A 14,002-nucleotide genomic window follows, 5' to 3' on the forward strand; every position below is an offset into this window, starting at 1 on the left:
TGTAATGGACATTATTACAGAGTTTTCAAAATTATCAGGCTATAAAATGAATGTAGGAAAAACGGAATTATTGATATTAGACAAAAGTATAAATAACTTGGAAAATGTAAAACAATTTAAAGTGCAAACAAAGAATATTAAATACCTTGGGTGCTATATCAGTGCAGAAAAATCACAGTTATATAAAGACAATTTTCTCCCGTTAATTAAAGATTTTAAGCAAGACATTCAAAAGTGGTCTGATATGAAGATTAATTTAATAGGAAGAATAAACCTTTTTAAAATGATGTGGCTGCCAGAATACCTATATATATTTAAAACAATACCCATTACCCCACCAAAATCCTTAGTGCTTTAAAAAAAAAAAAAATCACTCCTCAGATTCAGCTCCAAGAATAAAGAGAAAACTACTGTATTATCCTCGAGAAGAGGGAGGTCTGAATCTTCCGAACTTCGAATTTTATCATAGTGCAGCTCAAATGTTTTACATTGACTGTATAATCAATAATCGAAATGAAGAACCATGGATAGATATTGAAAATGATCAGTTACAGCCTAAGAGTTTACTCTTAGCACTTTTCTCCAAACATAAAACTAAAATAGCAAATGTCATCATTAATAGTACATTAAATGCTTGGAAAAGGGTGACAAAAATACTTAATCAAGAAATAGAAATCCCCAAACAAATACAAATCTGGAACAATCCATCAATAACTATTCAAAATAAAAAACTACAATGGGAGACGTGGATAACCTGCAGAATTCATAAACTGTTGGATATTATGAATCATGACCCAGTACTTTAATTTCCTGAACTAAAGAATAAATATAAACTAAAAGACCCTGAATTTTTCAAGCACTTGCAACTGAAAAATGGGATAACATGTCATTTTGATCTTGGGAATAAGCTCTCAACTGAGATAGGGGAGATTCTAAATAAAAGAGAAAAAAAAGACGATTAATAGGTGCTGTACATAACATTCTTATCAAAACTGAGAACAATGAAGAACTGCTACAAAATATATATAATAAATGGAATAAAGACCTTGGTATGGTAGATGCAAATAAAAAATGGAAGGAATGCCTACAACTCACATATAAAATCACCACTAATGAAAATTTATGCTTAATTCAGTACAAATTAATGACAAGAATACACTATAGTAGAGACAAAATCCATAAGTTCGATAGTAGCTCCTCAGATAGATGTTTAAAATGTGGCACCCAGAGTGACTCCCTCATCCATTCCTTCTGGTATTACGAGAAAACTAGAAAGACTTGGGATAATATTCAAAGATGGATTTCTTTAACTTGTAACACCAAAGCTGTATTTTCACCAACGATTTGTATCATCCAAAATGTGGAGAAAGTAAGGTATTCAACTGGCTGGCAGATTCTTTTTTCATCATTAGAAGCACCTACACTTCAAAAATGGGAAGCATTAATGAAATATTATTTGAGCTTTCAGAGGACAATGTCGGAGGACAGTAACAGAGAGAAACAATTTAACAAAATATGGAGCTCAGTTTATGAAGCTCTGTAGATTGAGGGAGGCTGCAGGATCACCACATCCAGCCTGCATGAATCAAGGGAACCCTGTGTCTGGTGTCAGTTCTTTCCTGTTCGTTGCCCTTGTGTGTCTATGTGTCTGTGTGTCTGTATGTCTGTGGCTGTGTGGGTGTGTGTGAGTGTCCGATAATTATGTATATGAGTATGTATGTATATGAGTAGGGATGAAGTGTTATCTGTAATGATGATTGCAAGTGACTGTATAGTTGCTAACTTGATTTCTTATGATAAGTGATGATAAGTTAACACTGAAACATGGAATGTATTGGATGCATACCCTCACTCATTCAATAAAAATAATCATTAAAAAAAAAGAAGTAAAGTAATCAAAATGTAACTTGCATTGACACTAAGTAAGTTACTCATTACATTTTAACAGGGTAGCTAGTAACTATATTGTGTCTCAGTCACTTCAGCAGGTGCCCCATGTACATAGGCTGAGTCCTTGCTGCAGTGGCTACAGGTTCTTTTCCGACCTGCGGCCCCCTGCCGCATGCCATCCCTCCTATCCCCCCACTGTCCCATCAAATAAAGTCTAAAACGCTCAAAAAATTATCTTAAAAAAGGAAATGTCAAGAGACTTAATATCACTTAAAAGCAAATAGAATGAATGAATGAATGAATGAATAAGTAAGAGGTTAGGAAGGATTTGTGACAGTACAACAGAGAAGCCAATCAGCAGATGTTGTCTTTGCTAGTGAAACTGAAGGCTTCTCACTCAGTAGTCCTCTGAAGTCTCAAATGCTGTTGTTTGTAGGTGTTTCAATAAACTTCTTCATTCAAATTTGTACCTGTGTCGAATAGGGGTGTGCCATATCATCTCATTCACGATAATACTGGTATATTTTTTGATATCGTGAAACATTCATATCATGATACTACGATATTTTGGCTTGTTGGCATATTGACGTCATACTGAGGTAAGAAAAAAGAGGAGCAGCTTCAGTAGTGTAATGTATACTGTGCCGTCCTGAATGTTTTATGAACAGCCACAGGGAACAGCGTCTCCACCAGCAGCAGCACAGCGTCTCTCCCTCTCCTCTCTCGCCATGCGCACATGTAAGTCGGTGTAATCAAATAAGTAAACTTTTGGTAATGTAAACCTACATGCTGCTCATGGCTCAACAATAAACCATAAATATGTGAATGTGCAATAGTTATGGTAGCACAACAGCCTGTTACAGGTTACAGCGTGATGATTAAAGGAGAAATGGCAGAGCATAAATGTCCAGATGGGGGAAAAAAAATCAATTCAATCATTTAGGATTTTGCTAAAAGAGAAGGAAATCACCTGTTGATTTATATATAGATACCAGGGTACATTTTTTATATTTGGGAACTGTTTGAATGTGTAATCCATGGTAGATTTTATGTTGTTGAACTATTTATATTGTACACAGAATCTAAATTTAACTCTGAGTTATTGTTGTTGTTTACAAATTTAAGAAATAAGAGATTTTTTTTTTAGTTTTTACTGAACACTTGAAGGCAAACTGTTTGGTTGACATAAAACTGTATCACGTGTTTTGTTGCAATTCTGTTTTCCTAAGTAATACTTTTTTTGTTTGTTTTTTTTACAGTTTTTTTACTATTTGTCATATCGTCAAGAACATCGTTATCGCAAAAATACCCTAAAATATTGTAATATTATTTTAGGGCCATATCCACCCTTAGTGTTGAAACATTCTTACTTCTATTTAGATCTGGGACTCCTGTCATTCTAGTTCTTTTGTAGAAGCAGAGATCTCTTGCACAGAAAGTCTGCAGAGGTAAAGCTCCAGTAACACTTGGAATACGCACAACAACTTTAGGATGAATCAGTTGCTCTATATACTACTAGTGTTGCGAGAGTTATACCTTCTCATCCTAGTTCTGGTCCACATTTACATCCACATGAATACGTCTGTATTCTAATCCAGGTTTTGTGAAATCCCTAAAGTCTAACAGTGTGTTGAATGCATTTCTTTCCTCATCATACCTTTTCAAAGTGGATTGTTTGTTTTTGGACTTCCTTGCCTTTGTTAGCACATTGCTATGCTTCTTTGCATGTTACTGCTGCCAACAGTTGATCAGACAGCAAGCAAGCAAAGATAGTAGCTACACAGAAATGTGGGAAAGACAACTTGTGAGTTAAGGTTACAATAAATAAGACATCAAAGAACCAGAATTTGTTTACTGATGTTTCTCTGCTTGTCTGTTTTCCTCCCACAGAGATCATCCATCAGTTCATTTTGGAACAGCAAAAGGGGAGTCGAGTGCCACTCTGCATTAACCCTCAATCAGCTGCATTTAAAAGCTTTATCAGGTAGGAGGCTCATTAACATCCAACAGTATGAAAAGTCTTAGACCTAAGCATTCTGTATGTGTTGATAAGAAAAGATACAATATTTAAATCAGACAGGTTCAGAGCTGTAGGAAGATGATGGAGCTAGGCTTGCAGTTTCCTTGCTTTTTGCTAAGCTAGGCCAAGGAGCCACATACCCTTTGCACATAAATTACATTGATAACAGTGTTTTCTGAATCCAGATAAAATGACAAATGAGTGTTGGAGTGAAAATCTCTGAACTCCTTTGAAATTTTTTTCCTGCTGCTGCAAGTACATTTTAAAACTTCCAACATGTCAGTCTCTAGTTACCAGTGTCCTAACTGCATGATCTAATTGTTTTAAAGTTTTAAAACCATTTCATTTTGATAATTGTATTTTCCCATATATTTGGAGAATTATTAGCCTCTCTTAAAACAAACTTTTAACATTTGATGAACATAACATAATCTCAACAAATGTCTAGAGCTGATAGACAAATTAATAGCTAATATTAACTTGAGCCACTTGTTGGCCTCTTTTTGAACAGTTCCACAGTGGCTCAGCCCTCTGAAATGCCCCCATCTCCACTGGTGTGGGAATAGCTGCTGCAGTGTATCATCGTCTTTCCCAACTGACAAGCTGCTAAACTGGGAACAAGAACGCCTGTCAACATCTTCTTTCATCTACGTAGCACTTCACTGGAGAGCAGGACTCACAGGTCTGCTGTGTATATGCTGAAATCTGGAACAAATGAAGAGAAATCCACTGATCATGGCTTTATGGGAGTGAGTTAGAGGGGTTTGGTATGCAAATGAATGAGACAAATGCTCTGTAGACCAAATCTGAATGTTTTAAACTAATTCACCTAATTACTTCCTGGAAGATATCATTTAACAGTTATTGTACATTTGTTTTGCTATATATATTAATATACATTTGAAAAAAGATGTCTATTTTAACATTTCTGAAATACAAACTGATACATTTCCCATGCAATCAGGCTACTCTGCTTCTCACGGCCACCTTCTCCTCTGTACTGGTAAATTGAATCAGACTTTGCTTCATATTCAGACAATTGATTGTAATTGTGTTGGCAGGATTAACTGAAAGCTCCACATACCCTTGGGAACACTGATATTTAATTCATTAAAAATTAGTTATCACAGGCATGTACCCTGGTATCCTCCTGTACTCTTGCACGTTTGGCCATAGTTTTTACTTATGTAACAATTAGTTTGCCAAAGATCAGGAGCCTCATGTATAAATGATACATAAATATTAAGATTGTGGGCAAAATTGCAAAGTTTGGAATTTATGAAGCGTTACCTGTCTGCACATTTTTACATTACACTTATGTATCTGGATGGACATGGACATACCAGGCCACATTTTAGGGGTTCATTGTGTTTCAGACAAACTAGTTTGCTCAGTGTATCTGTTGTTGCTTGTTCCATAGGGCTTCACTTGAGGGTAGGGTGAAGACTCTGCCATCACAGCCTCCACCTAAATGAATCACACTGCCTCCCTATCTCCAAAGCTTACACCTTTTCCTGTCATACAGCAAGTGAGTGGACTCTGGTCAATGGAGTGGGGAAAAAGTGTCCAGGCATACTACGACTGACAACATTCAGGGAGCCAATTGAGCCCTGAGCGCACTCTGACAATAGGTTGAAGGTGCACAAAACTTTGCCAAAATAGTCAGGGCGAGCACTTTTTCTACAAACAAACATGTTGTTTAGCCTGTTGACTGACACATGGAGCAGGATAAAACATCCTCATTGGGAAATACTGAAAAAATGTGATGTTCGCTCGCTTGCTCATTTATGACGCGTCCAGGTAGGAAGAGGTGTTATGTGCTTCTTTGTTGTTATAACGTGAAGTTCTTAGAAATGTTGGATACAGCCCACCTACGATTCAGCTGTAGGAAAGGCGTGGTTAGAGATTCAGACAGTATTAGATGATATGACAGGTACTTTGTTTGAAGTACTTAAGTGTTTGCAATCTCTCTACACATTAGCCATTACAACTGTAGAAGAGGTTAAGCAGGCAGGGCTGTGTTTCTGTTTAAGAGTTCTTCTGCCAGTTGGGGGTCAAATGTGGATAGATTCAACTTAAAACAGTAGCAACAGTGTTTAAACATATTAATTTCATGCATAATATGCATGATTACTTTTGACTGATAAATGTACATGATGTCAGTATGGCAAAATGTAAGAGGCACATACCCACTTGAGGTCTTACCTGTTATTCTTTCTCCTTCTTACTTTTCATAGTTTGTCATCTCTTCATAGTGGAATCTTTCCATGTAGAATGCACATCTAATCAGATTACAGTCAGCAAAGTCTTTGTCATTTACTTACATGCCCACAACATAGCACTTTTCTCTATTTATATAAAATATAATGGAGGTAAAAATAAACAAATTAATGGAATTAAACTAGATTGCAGCCTTGGATATATCAACTATTAATGGTTGTGGAGGAGGAGTATATACAAATCCACAAATGTTTGGCGTCGTAAAGAGGACATGCATACAGTGCTGTAATTACTGTTAGGTATATGTGAAGTTTTACATAGATGTATAATGTAGCCTACATGTATTAGAGTGAGTACAGTTATGCATGTGTATGCTATTTTGCACATGATTTCAGTGATGAATGTGTGCAGACGTTCATACATGCGGCCCCTCAATATTAGTTCAGAAATATTGTTTGTAATATTTAGTTGATCCTGTCCCACTATGTAAAGCTTCCTCAGTCAGTGGTAGTGGAGAGGGTCAATAATCCCCTGAAAAGGCCAACAGCAGTTTTATTTGTGTCTGGCGTCATGATGGGCATAGGTTAGCATACTGCTGCTGTACTAAATTGAAATTGAATCTGTTTGGGTTTGAATTGTGTTTTGTTGTTGAGATAACTGGGTCTTGAAGATGAGGGTTTAAATGTTCACTTGCATGTTACATGAAAAACAACTGAATCTTCCTATGAATAGGAAATAGGTTAAAAAGGGATCAGACTAAAAGCTATCCTCGTACTACACCCTGCTACTAAACAAGACCACACAACTCATCTGACTTCATGAAGCTTACAGTCGCTTCCTCTACTGAGCAGCAGCAGAACAGGAAATTCTACAGTTCTACTCCTGCCCCTTTCTTGTATGCTGATATTCGTATGGCTAAACAATCCTTTCGTTTCATGAATGATGAATGTGTGCTGTCCACTTGTGTGCCTCCTAACTTCACTGCATGGACAGTAAGGTAACTATTTATGCACTCATCCAAACAGAGCAAATTCCATCCCAAAGAGTAGGAAGATAAAGATTCAGGACTGTGGAAACTGCACTGAACTAAAAGATATCAGCTTTCCAGTGTTCCCCCATGACCTTTATTTGAATTGCTCACTGCACTTAAATGAAGTTGAATGATAACCTCTGCAGCCTGTTGGCCTTTCTAGTGTCAAAAAAAATTGCTCCATTTCACAATTGTTTTGTAGCATCTGATGTTTATTAAAACACTTTAAATAGTTACTCAACTCAACAGTTAGATTGTGGAGCGTAATGTTGGCTAGTGGCCACGAGATGCTTTTATTGACAAAGAATGGCCATGTCTCTGATCTGAGGGAACCTGTGTTGCAATTTTCCCCTCCCTTCCTCCCTAAATACCCTATTTGGTTCTTAACTGTGACACAGCTTTCCAACAGCATTGGTGGGACAACCCCATGACTGATCAGACACACTTACATAAGTCCACACTTCAGCCACATTATCTGAAGCACTTATTTGGACATCTACAAAATTGTTCCTGTGTTTTTCCAAAGCTAGTGTTGGAAGTCATGAGACTAGCCATTTGGTTTCAAGCTACTTCCTACTTGGACCCACTGTGGTTACTGTGAAATGTACTCATGTACATTCCTGATGGCTCACTTTGGCTTTCACTTTTAGATTAGTGGTTAGTTAACTGGATTTAAATCAGGGTTTGCTTCAAACCTATGTGGTTGTATGGTTGGTCTTGTACTTGTTCGTCTTTGGACTGTAAGGACAAATCGGAAACTGTCATTGTGTTATCAAGACAATTTCAAAATTAAAAGAAAACATACCAAGGCAAAGAAGCAGTCTAATCAGCAATATCATTCTTTAAGGGTGTTTAGTCTTTGTTCTGTCTCAGCAAATACTATTGAACAACCTTTTCCTCATGGATTGCTTTCAAGCAGATCCTAGAATGGAAACAAGTAGCATATGATTGATGTATAACTGATGGCATAGTCTCATCTATGTGGGTTTTTCTAAATGGCAATCCAGTGCTAAGGTGTGCTCCTATCCCTCATATATGTACACTGTCTCCAGAAAAAAGAGCTTTGAAGTAAATTATTTAATATATTTTTAGAATTGCTTTTTATTCCTGTTCTTGTGTTCTATGGCATGCATTCTTCTCACACCTCAAAGTATGATTATGTATATATGTTAAATAGAGAGGCAAATTTAAAACACCAACAGTGACACTGTATAGAAATTGTATTAGCCTACACATTTTTAAGGCTGTGAAGTTAATTTTATTTTTAAAACTTGCATACAAATGTATATATTTTCTTGATTTTTACCCTGCAACTGGGATGTGTAGAGGACAACAAATCCTGTAATGATTCACAGAATACACAGTCATGTTAACTGTATCTTGTGTGTACAGCAGAGTTGTAGATATATCAAAGGATAAGCCTTTCTTTGTTATTGTTGTTAATGATTTCATCACAGCAGCACTGTGTTAATATGTACATAAATGATTCACCATGTTAGTCTCTACCTCTTGAGCTCAATAACTTGGCTTTGTTTACCTCCACACCTTTCTGATTTCGTGTGGGGATGAATTGAAAACACTTGAATGTCCATTCAAGCTTTTATACTGAAATACCCCCCCAAACACACACACACACACACACACACACACACACACCATCTTTCCTGCACAAAGAATTCACATAAAATTTTGAATCATCAAATGTTTGTAATACGAAGTACTACCAATAGACTGTTAGTCAATTTTCACTCTTTGATAGGATAGGACCTTTTGGGCAGGGAGAGTTACTGCTTCCTCCACAGTGGCTGTGTTCAAAGCTTAGTGTCAACGGCTCCATTTGACTTTTCAAGTTTCAGTTTATTTTACTGAGAGTTACACCAGTGTTACAATGATTCTTTGCAGGAATCCAGCATTGAATCCACATATTGAATCTGAATCCCTTTGAATTGAGTTTAGATTTGCCTATTACCAATAGCAAGTAATTAACTCAATGAATATCTTAAATGCAAAGACTGAACATCAGTCTTTTTTTTAGATGTTGAGATATTGATATGTTCACTAGTAAAAAATAGATTTATTGGTTATTCCTGATATTTCCTAACAGAGAACCAGGCCCAATATGGAACTGCCTATCAGAACCCAGCCCTAATAGTATGAACATTGGTTTCCATTTGTTCATAGGACTGTGATTGGCTGCAGGGTGGTTAAAGTTTAAGTTTAAAGAACATTTGTATGATGGCTCAGAGACCTCAATGCACTGCGACCTTAGAAACTAAACAAAAAAATAGACAAACACAAGAAAAAGAAATAGCTTCACCATTTCATATTACATAGCAGCATTTAGAAAGAAGGCAAACTAAAGCAAACAAACACATTTAACATTTTGAAAACACTTGTGCAGAAACACTGTCAATACAGAAAACATGCAAATTGAGAAACACTGCAAGTCCAACACAAGGGAAATTTACCAAGGACACAAAAATTTATTTTCATTGTCTGATTCTGATGTTATGGGAAATCTAAGTTACACACCTAGTGTAATGCCATATACACATTATTGCAGAAAACGTCTTTTGCTCCTGCTAATGTGCACTGCATGGATGTTCAGATAAGTTTAATTTTGACCTCAACTGTTAATGTCTAAAAGCTGCTGCTGTGATTGCAGATTGAAAATATAGAAATATAAAAATATAAAAAATACATACAGTATCAAAGAACAAATAACAGAACAGTTAAAACAGCAGCTAGGTAGGAACCAGTGTTAAGTATTAACTAGTCAGAGCAACTTGGTAGCCGAATGGTCACAGCGTATATGACGCTAGTGCAATCGGTTCAATTCCAATCGGGAAAACTTTGTTGCACGTCATACCCCGCCCTCTCTTGCCATTTCCAGGCTCCCACTACAGTCTTCATCTGTCCAATAAAGGCAAAAATGCAAAAAAAAAATCTTATTTATGAAGTACCTTTTGCCAGTTAACTGTGCAGACTCCACCTCTTTCTCCTAGAATTCTGCACAGAGCAAAGCAGAATGTCAAACACGAGAGCCTTGGTTTATTGCCTGAATGTGAATACAACAGAAGGTTGTCGTCTGGAAACATCTGTCACAGTTGATGTGTATGCTTTTCAGTGTTTCTCTGTTTGCTTGTATTTTCTGTATTTGCAGTATGTCTTTATGCTACATATACCTTGCCAAATTGGTGAATTTGTTTTTTTTAATTTCCTTACATTTATTTATTAATGTTTTTTCAAATCTTTTTTTAAAATTTTAAAGGTGTTATCATATATACTTGTCTCTTCGGTATCAGTGCATTAAACTCCCTCAGCCACTATGTTATTAACCAAGTGAGTAAGTAAGTAAACTTTTATTTATATAGCACCCTTCATAGTACGTGTACACACAGTGCTTAACAGTACAAACGATAAAACCACAGTTCAGTGAGTCACAATAAATGTGCAACTGAAACATTCAAGAAAACATACACACAAGGCACATGGCAAAGCAAGGTCAGTGCATGTAGAAGCATGTAATAAAATACATAAATAAAAAAAAAATAACAATAGAACATGATCACATGGCACTGCAAAGCCAGAGGAAATAAGGTAGACAAGCTGAGAGAACAACAGAAAGTGGCAGATAAAACAGTGGATACGGCCTAACACTCAAAAGCTAGTCTGTACAGGTGAGTCTTTAACTGACCCTTGAAACTATTTACTGAAAGGGCAGATCTCAGACCCAGTATGAAACTACCTGGATGTATCTCCAGCTCTAAGAGTGCATGATTGGCCTCACCCTGATGAGGCTCATAATTTGATTTCTCTTATATGGCCATAGTTTTACATAGAATATTATGAAAAATAGCTGCACAGTGTCACTATGTTATTATTTATCTGTGTGGATTACCCCTTCTCCATTCAGCAAGAACTATTCTGAAACAAAGGACATAATAGAAAAGAGACATACTGTAGGTGTCTATTGGAAACTGAATGGGAATTTTCTCAGGAATGAACACAGCTAGCAGTGGTACAAGTCACTCTCCCTCCCCACCACCTGTATGAACTCTGTGTAGATATAGTAGTTTCTTATATGTTTTATTTTTTGTTGGAATGAAGTACTTGAATCAAATTATACTCATTTTGACAAATTGTAGAGTAATAACTGACAAACTTGTGTGAGACTAATCACAGCTCATTAACTACTGGACTATTTGGATTCATATAATTTGCTGTCCTATACAATGTTTGTATATTTGATGTTTTAATCAGATGCATTGTAATTTGAATAAAACTTGCAGTATATACAGTACATAGATGTATCTATTAAACTCTGCGTTCAAACACTGTAAATCAAAGTCAATGACTAGATATCAGCTGTCATTTTGGAAAATGTTAGGTTTACCCAAAAGGTTCCATCTGGAAAGTAATAGTGAAAAAAAATTAAATGTGACTTTTAAAGAATGCCAAACCTTGTTGTCCATACTTCCCTTGTAATTTAAAAAGGAAGTTAATTTTACACTGAAAACCTTTATTCATAGTATGGCATCTACTTCATACCATATTTTTTTACTAAAAAGCCTTATGCTTTTGGGATTTAGGAACTTGGGGAATGACGGCAAGACGCAAGACAGCCACTCTACCACCTGACGGCATCATTTGTGCGCATGAGATAAGTGTACATACAGAGAGCCGGAAAAGCTATCATTATTATAATTCTTCTCATTATCATTATTATTATTTATTCTGTGTGGTTCAACCGAGTTTGATCTGTTTTGGGGGTTTTTTGTTCCGTTTTTTGTAGATATCACTTTAATTGCTTGCAGGCGCTGGGAAGGGTTCTTTTAACCACAGACTGTATAAAATAACGGACACAGCTACCATGACATCACCCACTGCCTTTTTGAAACCTCATGTACAATATTTTGGCTGTTGATTTATAGACTATAGAGTGTAACTTTAAGCCTTCATGAAATTTAAACGGCTGAGTTATAGAAACTTTGCCCCTAAACAGTATTATGAATGGGGAAAGGGACTATAAAGAATCAAGCTTTTTTTGTACCAGGCTGTAAAGATGTTTATTTCTGCTTTAAAGTTTGGCATTTTAACATGGGGCTCTATGGGGATTAACTTGCTTCTGGAACCAGCCCCAAGTGTTCATTAGAGGAACTGCAGTTTTTGGCACTTCTGAGTTGGCTTCATTTTTTTTTTTTAACCCTGGAGGTTGCCACTTGTCTTCAACATGTAACTATCAACACTCGTGTTCTCTGGAGCATCTTAGGACTATACAGAAGGCCTTTACATTGGTGACTCTCTTTATAGCCATCTGACATCACATGGCAGATCCAATAGTAACATTTTGTACCACCAGCATTAGAGTTCTTATGTGCACAAAAAATGTGTCGTTTCTATGAATTATTCTACCGTTGTACAACACAGTTTATTGTTCTTTTGTGTTGCTGCCAGTGTTGGGGATAACGGGCTACGCATCACCCCCAACACTGGTGGCAACACAAAAGTAACATGCTCTAGTAATACATTACGTTTTAGCAGTAACAAAGTAATATAACGCGTTACCAACACATTAACAATGTCACATATAGGGATGGGAATCGAGAACCAGTTCTTGTTAAAGAGATAGTGCACCCAAAAATGAAATGGATCACTATGGACGAGCAGTATTGAGATATTTTGTGACTTCAATTATGTGTTTTTGGATGTTTGAATCTGGGGCGCCGTAAGCCTCCATTAGGTGGAGTTGTGTTGCTACCCCCTCTCCCCTTGTATCTCCGCAAGGGATGTGAGGACTCTAAAACTTCACCTGAGCCTCCCTCGGCATATGGGTGAGTACATAATGGCTGAATTTATAATGGCTGAATTTTCATTTTTGGGTGCACTATCCCTTTAAGAACTGGTTCCAACTGGTTCAATTCATCGACATCATTAGCCTTTATGCTTAATGATTCCCTTATCGATTCTTTTCCTTACACTGAATCTTTACGTCAATGACGCACGTCACGCTCGTCAGTCAGCAGCACGTTCAACAACAAAGAAGACGTAATGGCAGAGAGACAGAAGCAGTCGAAAGCGTGGCTTCACTTCACCAAAAAAAACTAACAACGCGGCGTGCCATTAATGCTGCACCATAATTACATGCAAGGGTGGAAACACCACCAACATGCTGAAGCATTTGTCGTAGCATGGCATTAAATATCAAGAGTGTCATGTGTTTGACAATCTCCAGTCAACGAGCGCAGCTGCAGCAAAGTCTCAGCAGAGCAGTGCCAGTGAAGGTACGTGTGTCCTGTCCCATGTTAACGATAGCACAACGCATTCAATGACAGAGTCTGTACTGTTATTTGACGTAGATGAAAACAAATGCCTTACAAATATTGTTTCATTTGTTCCATTTTAGATGATAGCAATGGACCCAGTATTTCTGCTGCCTGCAGTGTCGCTCCCCCAGCTCCAGATCCCAGCCCCCCTCCCCCTCCGTTTAGCCAGCAAACCCCATTCACACTTGCTACAAAGGGTATGTAGGACAAAGATTTTAATCTCATTCATCTTCTAACTGCTTCATCCTCTTGACGGTCGTGGGGGGCTGGAGTCTATCCCAGCTACATTGGGCGAGAGGCGGGGTACACCCTGGACAGGTCACCAGACTATCGCAGGGCTGACACATAGAGACAAACAACCATTCACGCTCACATTCACACCTACGGACAATTTAGAGTCACCAATTAACCTAGTCCCCAATCTGCATGTCTTTGGACTGTGGGAGGAAGCCGGAGTGCCCGGAGAGAACCCACGCTGACACGGGGAGAACATGCAAACTCCACACAGAAGGGCTC

General features: G+C 37.4%; 1 protein-coding gene across 2 annotated transcripts in view; it reads left to right on the forward strand.

Moving 5' to 3' along the window:
• The window catches only part of nlk2 (nemo-like kinase, type 2), a 209,145-nt gene extending 198,358 nt beyond the window's left edge, over positions 1 to 10,787 (forward strand). For both annotated transcript variants that reach the window (XM_049576773.1, XM_049576772.1), the window contains 2 exons: positions 3,781 to 3,874; positions 4,422 to 10,787. In XM_049576773.1, coding sequence (XP_049432730.1) covers positions 3,781 to 3,841 — 61 coding nt within the window. In that variant the 3' untranslated portion in view covers positions 3,842 to 3,874; positions 4,422 to 10,787. The remainder of the gene's footprint in view (positions 1 to 3,780; positions 3,875 to 4,421) is intronic.
• Positions 10,788 to 14,002: the final 3,215 nt, after the last annotated feature.

The sequence above is a fragment of the Epinephelus fuscoguttatus genome, linkage group LG5, assembly GCF_011397635.1.
Source record: "Epinephelus fuscoguttatus linkage group LG5, E.fuscoguttatus.final_Chr_v1".
In the NCBI taxonomy this organism is placed as follows: domain Eukaryota; kingdom Metazoa; phylum Chordata; class Actinopteri; order Perciformes; family Serranidae; genus Epinephelus; species Epinephelus fuscoguttatus.